The sequence below is a fragment of the Gallinula chloropus genome, assembly GCF_964237585.1.
Source record: "Gallinula chloropus genome assembly, chromosome: 28".
Taxonomy (NCBI): domain Eukaryota; kingdom Metazoa; phylum Chordata; class Aves; order Gruiformes; family Rallidae; genus Gallinula; species Gallinula chloropus.
In genome coordinates this window covers 6,204,872-6,218,882 of record NC_140113.1, presented here as the reverse complement: position 1 = coordinate 6,218,882, position 14,011 = coordinate 6,204,872, and the positions used below count along the sequence as shown (strand labels likewise).

The 14,011-nt window shown below is 57.0% G+C and overlaps 1 protein-coding gene across 2 annotated transcripts in view; it reads right to left on the bottom strand.

Moving 5' to 3' along the window:
• Positions 1–1,988: 1,988 nt before the first annotated feature.
• CELF5 (CUGBP Elav-like family member 5) overlaps positions 1,989–14,011 on the bottom strand; it is a gene marked incomplete at both ends in the record, with an annotated part of 28,600 nt that continues 16,577 nt past the window's right edge. Inside the window, 10 exons of one of the 2 annotated variants that reach the window (XM_084276233.1) lie at positions 1,989–2,116; positions 2,230–2,373; positions 3,182–3,265; positions 3,353–3,415; positions 3,637–3,783; positions 4,318–4,549; positions 6,722–6,868; positions 7,765–7,844; positions 8,355–8,483; positions 12,423–12,474. In XM_084276233.1, coding sequence (XP_084132359.1) covers positions 1,989–2,116; positions 2,230–2,373; positions 3,182–3,265; positions 3,353–3,415; positions 3,637–3,783; positions 4,318–4,549; positions 6,722–6,868; positions 7,765–7,844; positions 8,355–8,483; positions 12,423–12,474 — 1,206 coding nt within the window. The remainder of the gene's footprint in view (positions 2,117–2,229; positions 2,374–3,181; positions 3,266–3,352; positions 3,416–3,636; positions 3,784–4,317; positions 4,550–6,721; positions 6,869–7,764; positions 7,845–8,354; positions 8,484–12,422; positions 12,475–14,011) is intronic. The other variant, XM_084276234.1, reaches the window with a different exon arrangement.

The following is a 14,011-nucleotide window of genomic DNA, read 5'->3' as shown; positions in this document are numbered from 1 at the left end:
AAAACTGTCCCGTTTCATCTGGGAAGCAGAACTGCCCGGGAAGCAGCGCTGGGTTCCTTCCAGCACGGGGAGGCAGTGTGTAGCCCCTGGGAAGCTTCCAGCGCTCAGAGCGCCGCTCCCAGTCTCTCTTCTCTCGATCAAGCCCGTGCTCCGTTGCCATGGAGAGCCATGAAGCACGGGCTGTGCCGGTGTGCAGAGGCAGTGCAGTTCCTGTAGGTAAAGGACTGGTTTCCTGTGCTTTCAGCCGAATGGAGGAGTGCTCAGGACAGGCTTCAGCACCAGGAGCTTTGTCTGCAGGAGCCCTTGGAAAGGTAAGACTGAGAGAGCTCTTGAGATCCTTTACCAGGCTGGTGCTAAGGTGGGTGGAGGAGTGACTCAAGCTGAGCAGCTGGCCGTGCCCTAACCCCAGAGGTATGTAGTTCTCTTTCTCCTTGCTTCCTACCGCTGAGCGGAGAGCTGCACGGTGCCTCTCCCGCTCTCTGTCCGTCCAGCCATCCTCACACAAGGCTCAGGTCTAGCTGCAGTGCTTGCTAAGACACTGGTGCAAAGGTAAACCCTTAACTTCCAATCCCTCTTGCAAGGAGTCAGTCTCTGAATGGAAAAGTTTGGTCCTGTGAGCCACTTTAAAAAAAAATAGAGACTGTATATATATATATATTTATATTTATATTTATCTATGAAAGGGCCAGGAGATGGGGCAGGAGGGAGAGGAGGATGAAGCTAAGTTTCCACACAGCACTGCAGTAACCTAGAGCCATGCCAGTGCCTTTGCTTGGTCTGTGTACTCCAGGCATCCCCCAAGAAGAAGATGATCTTCAGGTCCCCAGGGGCTGCTGGTTTTCTGGTCCCTTTGCTATGCACCACATTAGCAGCAAATACACGAGTCCATCGTGGCAAGAATCTTCCTGCTGGGCAGATATTGAGCCTTCTCTTTAATGGCATGTTTTGGGGAGGGGGGCAGGAGGAGGAGGGGGTGGGGTGTACAGGGAGCGGAGGAAGGAAAGGGGTGGTGGTGGCAAAAGAGTTGATAAATTTACTGGCCTCTCTGTAAAATCAACCTGAAGCAGAAATTCTTCCTCTGGACTTTCCCTTCACCTGAATAGAAAGGGAGGAGGGAGGGAATTGGGAGATTAGGAGCACAGCTATGCAAAACCTCAGGCTCTGAGTTGCTCTTGCTTACGCCTGGAGGAAGATGACCCCAATTAGGAGGGACCAAGATGAGCCCCTCCCTGGCTCCCAGTGCTGGGTGGCAGGAGTCAGCTCTTTGGGCAGCTCTTCTGGGGCCCTTCAGGGTCTCACCTTCTCTCTGTTTGTCTGTGATCCTTGTGAATCACGGGATTGTCCTTCCTTACCCTGGAAAACACTCCCTGAAGACTTATTTCAGGGCACATGTGTAACCACTTAATACAGGACTAGTGGGTTTTAAAACCTTTCAAGGAAGATGAGCCCTTTCTGGGAGAGGTCAGATGTAGGCTGAGAGCTTGCCTGGACCAGAGGCGGGCAGCAGGTGCCACCTGCCTGCTGCAGCTGCACTAAGGGGCTGCAATGGGCTTGGCCAGCCCCTGTCCAAGGGCTCTGCCCAGCCCAGGCCTTCAGTCCTTTGATCCACACCCAGGCAGCGCCAGTCTCCACCTGCCCCTGGATCCTGCCATCCTCTCCAACCCTTGCACAGTCGTCCCCATCTTGGTGCCAGGCAATCACTGGACCCTGGTTACCTTCACCAGCCCTGACCCTGCCTTGGCCTGGGGCTGCCTCACTGCCACAACCTTGCCTGATGAGCTCGACTCGTGATGAACCTGCCCATCACCTCCAGGGCTGCCCAGGCTCTCACCTCTGCCCTGCTCCCTGTGACACTGCATCCCACTGCTGCCTTTCCACCCCGTGGGCAGCAGCCAGACCTCGTCCCCCCTGACACTCCAGCACCGTGTGGGAAGGGTGCTGCCAGCTTTACCTGTGCTGCAGAAGCGACTCCTGCTTGCTCACTGCTGTCAGTAGGGGTGGTTGGCATCCTTGGGTCGTTTCAGCTGGACCTTCAAACGTTTCATGCCAATCTGGAAGCCATTCATGGCCTGGATAGCAGTCTGTGCACTGGATGGGTTGTCAAAGCTTACAAAACCTGGAGGAGAGGACACAGGCACGGGTAGTAACAGCACCACTGGTGTCATGCCCAGTGCAAGAGTGTCCTCCTTGTCCATCACACCTCCCTCACCTCCTGGCACGAGCACTCACCAAAACACTTGCTCTGGTTGGTGGCACGATCCATGAACACCTTGGAGGAAATGATATTTCCAAAGGGCAGGAACATCTGCATCAACTCGTTGTCTCCAAACTCCTGAGGGAGATGGTAGATGAAGAGATTGCAGCCTTCTGGACCTGCAGGCATGGGGGCAACGGGGAGGGACAAAACAGAGAGCCCCCGGAGGGAAGGGGAAGAGAAAGGGGCTCAACTCAGAGCACAGCACTGGAGGAGAACCCCAGCACTGCCTCACTCTTGTCTGACCTTCCCCTGCTTGTCTCAGTCACTGGTCCACAAAAGGTTCTGAGGGCTGGGAGGCAATACACAGAGCACACAGCCAGGCTTTCTGCAGAGCAGATTCACCTTCACAGTCTGCCCAGTTCCCACGTGGGGTGCTGGACACAACAGCTCTGGGAGCGTCAGCGTGCTGTCAGGCTGGGGTGACAGCTCCTTGTTCACAGCTCTCCCAGCCCGAGGAGAGCAGCAGCACCCCCTGCCCACAGCTACGCACTGGCTGCCTTCAGCCCATAAGCAACAGCCCCAGCTGGGATTCCCAGGATTGCCACACACCCAGTTTAAGAGCTGCCTGGCCCCTGTGAGCCTGAAGAGCACAGGGAGCTGTTCCCTCGCTGACACCTGCTGTCCAAAGCAGGAGTAGACAAAGAATGCCCCTGTTTCCAAAGTATGTCCAGGCCAGTTTTGAAATAAGCTGGGAAAAAAAGAATTCATGAGGCTAGGAAGGATGAAGAGAAAGGACAGGCTGGTCTGACTGGTGTCAGAGTGGTTCTGGCATCAGTAAAGATGGGGAGGAAGAGCTCTGGGCAACGGTTAGTGCTGTCTCCTCTCCCTTGGGTCTGTGGTGCAGAAGATGAGCTACAGAAATTCTACCTCCCCACCCCACCCTTCCCACCCATCAGACACCCACACTCCCACCCTGATCCTCACCTTCTCGCTGCTGCTGCTGCAGGATGGGAGGTGGCTGAGGGATGCTCTGAGCAATGGGGGTGATGGTGGTGGTTGGATACACAGCTGTATTCCAAGGAGACAGAACAAACTGTTTACCTGTGGATCTGGCCAGCCACACAAGGGCCTGAGGGAGACAAGGGAAGCTGGTACCTGCATACTGCTGAACTCCAGTGAAGGCTGGGTGCAAAGTCTCTGCTACTGAAGGGCTCTGGGCTGCAGAGAACAACATAGTCAGAAGCACAGCAAGGGGAATCGCTCATGCAATCACACTCTCCCCCCAGCCCCTTCCCAAATGAGTCTCAGTGCCTGTCCAGTAGGAAGCTACAAAAGTGTTCTGGGTGAGGAACCCAGAAAACAGGAGCTCACTGCAGGTCCTGAGGTCTTTGGGTGGGGTTTTTTTGTTGGTTTGGGTTTTTTTGCCACACTGTCTGTACCTGAGTATGGCACAAGGCCATTGCTGTAGACTGTTTCCAAGGTTGGATGCCCATTTGGGAACGGTACCACTCCAGTGAATCCATTTGAAATGGGTGTCACCAATCCTGGCATGGCTGCTGTCCCCAGGAGAGGTGGTGAATGTAGCCCTGTAGAGTGAGAACACCCCATGAATGAGTCAAGGTCTGCTGGAGCCTGTTCTCCCTCCATCAGCAGCCTGTCCAGGCTGCTGTGTATGAAGCTGTTTCTGCTGGTTGAGGTGATGGTCTAGTGCTAGAACGTTCCAAAAAGGAGCCAGCAGTGGTGGGGACAGTGAGCAGCACTGCGAGTCCTGGCTGCTGTCAGAGCTCTGGGCTAACCCATCCTTCACCCAGGTTTGCACAACACCCCGTGTGAGGCTGCGCTGCCCTGGGCAGGAGCTCAAACCCACCCTGCACCATGGCTGCTGTTACTGGGGCATAATGGGCAGGAGTGACAGGGTCGGGTGCCCCTCTGGGAGCCGGGTCCTTCTCTACTAAAGCACAAACCACAGCAGAGAGCGAGTGGCAGGGGAAGAGCACAGGGACTGGGCAGGTGAGGGTGGCCAGGAGGCTGCACTGGAGACTGCTGTGTGCACGGGGGGAGAGGGGAGAGGCCTCACTGACCCGCACATGGAGCCAGGGGGGATGTGGGAACCGTGTCACCTGTCCGAGCTGGGTGCTGGGTGCTGGGCTGGGGGTTCGTGGGTGTGAGGGGCCGTTCTGCACCCCGGCCCTGTGCCGGGCCCTCACCTGATGTCGGCGCGATGGGGGCGGCTGGCAGACCGTTGAGACTGACGGCCCCGATCTGCTGGATGTGGCAGGGGGAAAAGGCGACGCCCGGGCTCAGGTAGCTGCCGTGCGAGGCCGAGAGAACCGTCGTCTGCTGCTGCATCAGCTGCGGAGCGGGAGCGGCCGGTCAGGGCCCCGCGGCCACGGCGGCTCCGTGCGCCGCCCAGGGCCCTCGGACCCGGGTCCCCCGCCGGCGGGGCCGCGGCTCGGCCCCCGCCCCCGCCCCCTCCCGCCGCTGCCGTGGCCGGGGCTGCGGCTCGGCCCAGCCACCAGCCGCCGCTGGAGGTCGCCGGGCTCCCGCCGCCCGCCCGGAGCTTCCCGCGGCTCGGCGGGACCTGCCCGGGCGGCCCCCGCGCCCCGCCCGGCTGGCGGTGCCCACGCACCCCGGGGCGGGCCCGGGGCTCCCGCCGCCGCGTTCTGCCCGGGAGGACCGGCTGCCCCTGCCCCTGCGCCGGGCCGGTGTCCTGGGCAGAGCCGGGGCGGCCACGGGGCTGGGGCAGGAATCCTGCCCGGGGAGGGGGAGCCCTGGCACAGGGTGCCCAGAGAAGCTGGGGCTGCCCCGGGGTCCCTGGCAGGGCTCAAGGCTGGTTGGATGGGGCTGGGGGCACCCTGGGCTGGGGGTGTCCCTGCCCGTGGCAGGGGGGCTCTGCGGGGTCTGAAGGACCTGCCAACACAAACTATTCTAGGATTCTATCGTGTCTGTGAGCTGCATCTCCTGGGGCTGTGAGCAACCAGCATCACCCACTCCAAGCTCTGCACCCTGCAAGCTCGAGCTATGCTGGAGTCCCCTGAGCTTACCAGAGGTGCCAGCTCCCAAGAGCTGCCCAGGGCAGGACATCTGGAGGTTCAGCAAGGAAACCCCTCCCTTCTGTCCCCACTTCCAGAGACAGGAAATGGTGTTTCACAGGGTTGATACCCTTCCCCTCTGATGGGGACACTGTGCTTATGGGAACTGGCCAGGATCTGTCCTCCAGGAGAAGGGAGACCCAAGACTGGGATGACACAAGAGAAGAACCCATCAGGTGTGAAGTCAGTGCCTCAGAAAGGAGAGCCAAAACCAGTGGAAAGGAAAAGGAGAAAAACCCCCTGAAGAGTGGGAGACAGGCTGAGTCCTGACCCAAAGGGACAGCCAAGTTAAAGCCACAGAGCAGGAGCCAAAGCAACAAATTTACAGACACAGCTGAGGAGGAAGAAGATGCAGGTAAGCAAGGAGCACAGCCTAGGCCTGACCAGCTTCTTGTCATCAGCAGGAGTTTCTGAAGCTGGAACTTAAAAGACTGAACCTAGAAGGTCTCACTGCTCTCCTGCCTTACACACCCTGGACCACACCAGTGAACACCCTCATAACCTCGCCGGTCCATCCCTGCCTCCTTCCCCATCGTGCCATGCCCAGTCAGTGCCAGTTCCATGGCACAAGATACACCAGGACAATCATCTACTTCTGGGTTCCTGGTTTGACACAAGCATCTCTCATTCCTTGAGCAATTTCTGAGTCTCCTTCCATGGGCTTTACACTTAGGAGCAGAGACCTGACAGTGACAATCACCAGGAAGACCCTAAAGATGCCCCACCACAGCTGATCAGGGACTTGTTGCATTTGGGACCTACCTCAAAGATCAGTGGCAAGCACCACCAGTGCTCCAAGGCAATGAGGTTCTCTCACTAAGCTCCAAAGCACAGCCAGTCTTGCCAGACAGCTAAAACACCCACCTCTGACCCTCTGCTACCCATCTCTCCCTCTCCAGCATCCTGCAAACCCCACAGTCACATCAGCCAAGAGAGAAAACCCTGGGAGCAGGACAGCACTGGAGGGATTAGGGCCCTCCTGAGAACTTCAGCACAGAAATAAACACATGAAGCTGGGCTCAGGGTGCTCCAAAACCAGAGACACACATTTGTGCCATAGACCCAGAGGCAAAATTCCCACCTTGGCAGACATCCCAGAGCTGTCCCGGCTCTGGACTGTCCTCAAAACAAAACACAAGGACTCTGGGTCATGCTTGACCTGTTCCCAAACACCTCTGCCAGTCTACACCACATCAGAGAAATCAGACTTGCTCTGAGAAGGCCCCAGCTCTCCCCTGCCACCCCTGCCAGGAGAGGACCACACAAAGACCAGGCCTCTGACTGGAGACACTGAAGGCAGGAGCGACTCCCAGGTGCTGGGAAGCTTCCACACCTTTGTCACGGAGCTTCCCTTGTGGTGTCCAAGCCCAGGTATGGTGCTGCCCCATGCCAAGAGGGCAGCCTTCCCCCCCAGCCCCCCGGTGATACTCACAGCCTGCGCATAGGCGCTGTATGGGCTGAACGGCAAGGTGAGAGATGGAGTGAATATGCCCAGCTGCCCCACCATTTGCTGCATACGACGGAGGGTCCTCTCCTTATCTGTGTCAGCAAACTTCACCACTAGACTGGAGGAGGCACCCTAGGCACAGAGAGAGGAGACAGAGAAGGAGGCGGGGGGAGAAGAGCCGTGGGACAGCCGCAGAGTCAGCAGTCAGGCAAGGTGGGGCAGAACAGGCAACAGAGAGGAGTGGGAAGAGGAGCAGAAGAGCAAATATTGGTGTGAAAGTGCTTGGGAGCCACCTGGAACCTGGGCTGTGCCCTTCCCCATCCAGCCAGCCATCTGTCCGGCCCTTCCCCTCACAGCCTGGGCCTGGCACAGCTGCACTGGAGGGTGCACACAACCCCAAGTGATGCTGCAGCCAGGAACACCCCAGGACATCACCAGCCACAAGCACCATCTTTCCACCACCACGAGCTCGGCTGGACAGGCAGCTGGGAACAGCCCTGCAGCAGCAAGGCCCCATCCTGCCCACCACATGCCCCACTCCAGGTTACAGACTGAGAGATGAGACGACAACCGCAGCTCCTCACAGCTACACAACCACCCAGCACACCAAGGGGTCCCCTCTGTAACCCAGCCTGCCCCAGAGGTCTCCTCCACAGCTCTGAGAAGACAAGGCAGGAGTGTGGGCAGACCCTGGAGTCCTGATGGCACAAGCTCCTAACAGTTACCCTGCAAGGTAGCTGCCTCCAAGAGAAATCCATGGCCTAGGTTCTTGGCTCTTTTACTTAGCTGGAGGTGCTGTCACTGCCAGGCCAGGCAGATGCAGGCAGCTCCCCCACACCAGCCCAGGAGACAGGATGGTTCCCAAAGGACACATCCACATGCATCCCACCCCCACCCTCCCTCCCTACCCCCAACCACATGAGTTGGAAACTGCAGTTGGACCTGTGGTGGTGGTTTGGGACAGTCTCTGCAGCAGGGTGATGGGAAGACAATTAGGAGGAGGGTGGGGAGCCTGGCCTTGTACTCACGGGCATTGTCTGGCTGCCGTGGAGCGCGTGGATCGCTGCCTGAGCCTCTGTGTGAGAGGAGAACTTCACAAAGGCACAGCCTGGAAAGGGAGAGAAAGAGCAGGTTGCAGTGAGGGGACTGCTGTGGAAGCACCCCTTCCATCAGCACGCAAGAGGCTGCATCCTGACCCCAAGAAAACAAGAACAAGGAGGGTTCGATCCCAAGTCCCCTCTCCTGGAAAACAGCAGGGTCTCAGAGCATCACTTCAGTGCCACACTCTATAAACGATGTCACCATCTCCCCCTTGACTCCCCAAACTCTCTCTGTGCTGCTAATCGGTGGGTACCAACATTTCAAGGTGCAGACCCAGCCTGTGCCAGCGGGCTCACCAGGAATCCTGACAACCCAGCTGCTCATCGAGCTCTGCTTCCCTTCCTTTCACCTCTGCCCATCTCCCCAGTCCTCCCTCCTCCCTCCCGTGTCTGGCTGCGATACTGGCTCCCATAAAGGTGAGGTGGGGGAAGAAGCACCCCAAGGGGAAAGGAGGCACAGGCAGTGAGGCTGCCTGAGGAGTGAGGAGAAAGCACAACACACAGAGGGGTGTTCACACCTTTGCTGTTCCCATCAGGCCCCCGGAGCACTGTACATTCATCGATGACCCCAAAGGGTTCGAAGAGCCGGAGTACGTCATCCTCGGACTGCTGCTTATTCAACATGCCCACAAAGAGCTTCCTGTCTCCTGGGGGCAAACACAGAAACATCACCCTGCCATGAGGCTCGCAGTCCGGAGCAGGATGGGGACACTCAAGCACAGAACATGCCTGGCAGAGAAAGGGTTTGCTGTTGGCTGAAATGCTTCCAGGGCTGAGTACACAGGGTCCTCCCCAGCTCCTCACACCTGCAAAGGTTTCTGCAGCTGACCCTCCCCAAAGAAGAACAAGAGATTAATCATTTCCATCTATTCAGGAGCTCTTTCCTTTGAATGCTCCAACACCAATTGTAATGAAACTGCCTGGGCAGTCAGACCCTTACTGAACAGTGTGTGAGGTCCAAGAGGGGCCTTAGGAAACACACCAGACCAACCCAGGCAAGGTGAATGAATTCACAGAGAGAGCGGAACAGGCTGCCCAGAGAGGGGGTGGGTGCCCCATCCCTGGGGGTGTCCAAGGCCAGGTTGGCTGGGGCCCTGGGCAACCTTGTGTAGCTCCAGGCCTGGAGGTTGGTGTCCCTGCCTGTGGCAGGGGATTGGAGCTCTGTGACCCTTGGGGTCCCTCCCAACCCAGACCAGTCTGGGAACTTGGAGTTCAGGGTCCTTCTGCTTTCCTCCATCAGAAGGGAGAAGTGAGGATTATGGTTTTGTTAGGATGGCCAAGTGTGGAGGTGGGAAGAAGCACAGAGCTTTCTCCTCCTCTCTACTCCCACCAGTACACACAGGAGCCCAGCACACAGCCTGATGCCATCCAGTCAAGCACAAACACAGCAGTGACTGGGGCAACATCCTCTGCAGCTCAGTGCCAACAGCCAGGAAACCAGCACATTAAAACCCCAGCTAAACGCCAGCCCAATCTCCTTTTCTGCAAGGAAAGAGTTGTGCCAGCTCCAGTTAACCCTCCCCCACTGCCCCAAACATGCAAGGGGAGACACAACCCACAGGAACAAGCGTGTCAGGATCTGGCTTGGGAGGAGCAGTGAGAGAGGATTCCTTATTGTCAGCGACAGGAGCGGAGGGGCTGGCTTCAGACGCAACCAATGCAATGTGACGCACGTCAGGGGGAATAGCAAGGAAGCTGCTATCTGCTTGAGAGTGCAGTGACCTGAAAAACAACAGGTCTTGGAGCTACAGCAGAGGAGCAGGCTGCAGGGGTGGTGGTATGCGTGTACAGCAGGAATGGATGGTGCGTCACACGCTCACGCTGCTGGCAAAGCCCCCTCTCCTCTCCCCCATCCCCTCTCCTTGCTCCCAGAGGATGGTTCCCACCCAGGTAAGCAAACCCTGGGCTTCCCCCCACGGCTGTGCCCCAGGCCTGCATGGGAACACGTGTGGGAACTGCCTATGGGTGCCAGCAGCCTCTTGCAGGGAAGCACATGCAGCACACGGCACCCCCAGCCGAACACGCCGTGCCACGCGTGCACAGGACACGCCTCACAGCCCCAGCAGGTGCCTGCAGACACATTTCCTTCAGGGAGCAAGAGGGACGTGCAGACACACACACTCTCCCACCATGCAGCCACCACAGGGACCCCTTTATATGGCTGCAGCACCCCACAGAGCCCAGGCACAGCTCTCCTCTAGCTGTGCGTGTGACACAGATGCCACTTTGATCCCCCAGAGAGAAAGGGTTACAAGTGCTGCACCTCAGGCTCTTACCCAGTCCCAAACAGATACTCCCAGTTTACACCACCAGAAGGGGATGAAATATCTGGCCTTGGGGCCTTTAAAACCCCACATTTCCTGGTTTCTCCATTGTCATGATTCCCTGAATAACTAATCCCCAGGAACTTCACTCCCTTCTCTGTTCCTTGCGATCCCCCCTCCATTTCTCCCTGCACCAGCACGGCCACGCTGGCGTTCTGGAGACACTGTTTCAGCTGAGTGAGTCCATCGCTTCAGGGTGTTCCCCTGCAAGTCATCAACCTGCCTCCTTTCTCCACAACCAGACCAAAACCCTGCAAACCCTTCCAACCTGACTGTCTGCTGTCACCACCCTTAAAGCTGTCGATCCCAAATCAGCTGGCATCCTCAAGCCACTGCTGTGGGTCGCTGGCTCCTTGGGGAATCCTGCAGCACTGGAAGATCTTTCTTCCTCTCCCACACTTGTAACAGCACACCCCTCTCCTCCTGCCATTTTCCCTTCGTTTTCTCTCCAGCTCTTGTTTTTCACCCTCTGATTGGCAATTTCCCATGCTGTCCAGCAACCAGGAAAATTTGTTTCAGATCTCTGACTGTCGAGTTCCCATGGAAACATGCTCTGGGCATAGTCAGTCACCCAGGCAGCAGGAGGAGGGCCAGTGCAGAGCAGGTCGCTGATGAAGATACCAAGGGAAGAAGAGAGGAGTTAAGGCTGAATGCTTCAGCCATGAGAGAGAGGAGAGCACATGAGTACTGGACACTGTTCCTCTCTAAACCCAGTGGATTTAGGTCATTTGGCCTGCAGTGGTCAGCAGCAGCAAGGATCAGGGAGAGGGAGGAAGGCTGCTGAAGCAGTTGGCTGTGGATGGGACGCAGCGACTCTCGCTGGGTATGCAGAGGTTGCTGGTCTCCAAGGCAGTGCTAATGGGCTGGGGCTGGCTGTCGTATCACATCAGCGCAGCAGAGCGCTCCAGGTCTCACAGAAGCACAGACAAGCTCCTCTGCCCCTTCACTCCATCTCCTCCTGGCACTCCCAGGCTCACGTCAGAGGCATAAAGGAAAGGCAGGAAGAGCTGACAAAGGCTCTGCCAGAATCCCAGGTCCCCCCTGGAACTAACACAGGCAGCATCTTTACTAGTGCCTTCCCTCCACAGGGTGCAGGGCCACTGAGTGTCCCCATACAGCCCCTGGATGACTTGACCAAAACTGCCCCTTTGGCACAAAAATTAGTGTATCTCAGACCAGGAGACAAATTCCAGTGCTCTACCCTCACATACTTAATTCAGGGTGCTTAATTTGAGAGATGCCAGTCCCTGGGGAGGATAAAAGAGGTTCTCTTCCAGGATAACGCAGAGCAGGGCCTTACTGACGCATGCAGCTGTTCCCTTGATAAATTCCTAGTCCAAGTGGTCCTGCCCTGCCCCAAATCCTTCTCTTACCTCCTGCCAGCGTGGGGCTATTGCTATAGGGAATGGCTCTTCCCAAACTTGCTCATCCACCTCTCTGACAGGCGGAGCACCAGGAGAAGCACCTTTGGGAAGAGCAATACAGGGTGCTGTCTCCATGCTGGGAAAACCAGTACCTGTGGAAGGTGCTCACTTCTGAACTCTACAGTGAAGCTGGAAGGAAGCTAGGCATGCAGGCAGGAGGGAAGCAGGTGCTGGGGCTCCAAAAGCCTCTTTCCTCTGTGACCTTCTCCAGGGGCTGTAGAGCTCAGGCCCTGATGTTCGCAGTCGTTAAGAGATGGTGCCACTTCTCCTAAGCTTAGAGATTTCAGAGTCCAATGCCTTTCCAGAGACCAAAAGCTTGGCTCCACATCAACATCCTGGTTTTGAACCTGTTGTCCTATCCCAGCTCAATTTGACAGAGGAGCTGAGGCATCAGATGTTAAATCCCAACACATTTTCTGTCACTAAGCTGCATATAGAAGAGAGTCCTTAATAGTGCCCCACCCCAACTCCTTACACCCTCCAGGACCCATGGAGACACCAAAAAGCACATGCCTGCTTCAGGAACCTCTGGGATCAGGCACGGTCAGCTAACAGTTACCCTCAGGAGGCTGGGGGAGGGAGTGGAGTGGGCAGCCAGGTTATTACCCTGAGGACCTGGGGTGCTCTCAGCTGCTCACCGTGCCGAGCTGAAGGCTCCTCACCAAAGCCTTTCCCCCTAGGCTCCCCTCCTGCCCCCCACATTCCTGCCAGACACGAACATCCCTTCAGACAGACTGCAGGGAGGAGGAGGAGGAGGCCAGGCCAGGGCCCTGTCTCTTGGCTTGGTCCCTTTCACAAGCACAAAGCCACCCATAGAGAAACAAGGAGAGATGACAACTACCTCCACGGCTCTCGCTGTCTGCGGGCTTCACTTGAATCGGGCGTGCCATCTGCAAGGAAAGAGAAATGCAGAGGGTTAGAGCTTGGCCCATCTGCCTGGCACACAGTACAGAGGGTTAGAGCTTGGCCCATCTGCCTGGCACACAGTGCTGGAGGCAGTGGCACCAGGGTGCAGAGTAGGACAGCAGCAGAAGGGAAGCAAGACATCAGGATGGCAACCAGAACCCCTGGAGAAGGGAACATGTGGATTTCAGACTTCTCAAGAGGAAACCCGGTGCTTTTCCCTGCTCAGCTGCTTGCCCAGGGAACAGCTCTGCTGCAAAGGCCCACCACACACACCCCTCCACCTCCTTGCAGGAGAGGGGAAGGGCTGCCTCTGAACTTGGCTACGAGCAGCACAGCCAGTGGGTACGTTGTCCTTCCCCTTCCCCAATGCTCCTGCAGTCAGAGCGGCTCTGAAGGGCAGTGCTGCCCTCCAGCAACACCCCCTGTCCCAAGGTTGATGCTGGGGTTGGAAGTGCCCAAACTCCCCTTGCCTGCTTGCAGAGAAGAGCTGATTCCCTCTCTTGAACCCACTAGAACCATTGCAAGCTGGAGCAGAGGAAGTTCCACATGAATATAAGGAGGAACTTTTCCCTGTGAGGGTGAGGGAGCCCTGGGACAGGCTGCCCAGAGAGCTTGGGGAGTCTCCTTCTCTGGAGACATTCAAACCCACCTGGACACGTTCCTGGGGGTTTTAGTCTGGGTGATCTGGGGGGTTGGACTAGATGAGCTTTTGAGGTCCCTTCCAACCCCTAAAGTTCTGTGAGTCTGTGATCAGTGTCACCAGCAGTAACCCAACCTCAAGCCACGAGCCTGTAGCTCAGCTCCTGTGAGCTGGGGGCTCTCTGGGTGAGACACAAGCAGCTCCATTAAGCAACACACAGCTTTAACTCCCTGGTTTGCAAAGCAGGGCAAAACTCTTGTCTGCTGGAAGGTACTGGGTGTCCTATGCTGCCCAGAGAGACAACCAGCAAACTGTAGCTCCCTCCCCAGGCAGGAGCCAGCTGAGCCAAAATTCCCTCTGAGGAGCGGTGCACAAGGCAGACTTCCACATTCACAGCACAGCTCAACTCCACGTCTCTCAGCATCATCCACAAGGGCTGACAGTGACTTGAATCACTGACAATCATCATAAAACCCAATGAGAATATTGCTGGGAAGACCTGCACACACGGGGCAGGTGCAGGCAGCCTGCCCTCTCCCTTAGGAAACATCCCTCAGGAAAACAGCAACAACAACACACCAGAAAATTAAATCAAGCCATAAAAGTCACCAACTGAAATGTGGTTAGAAGCCAGCATGCAAAATGTGAGCTGCTGTCAGGCTCTGAGTGGTGGCTGAGCCAGACTGGCCAGGAACCAGCCTTGGAGCCCACGTTCACAAGAGCTGGAGGAAACCCACGAAGGAACTTTGCAGTCCAGGAGACAGAGATGCCAACTAGAAGGTGACAGGCAGCCGTGGCATGGCACACTGCTGCTGAAGCCTGACCCCTGGGCACTGACCCATGGATCTTGGGCAGGATGAAGCCAGGCCCAGCCCTGCCTC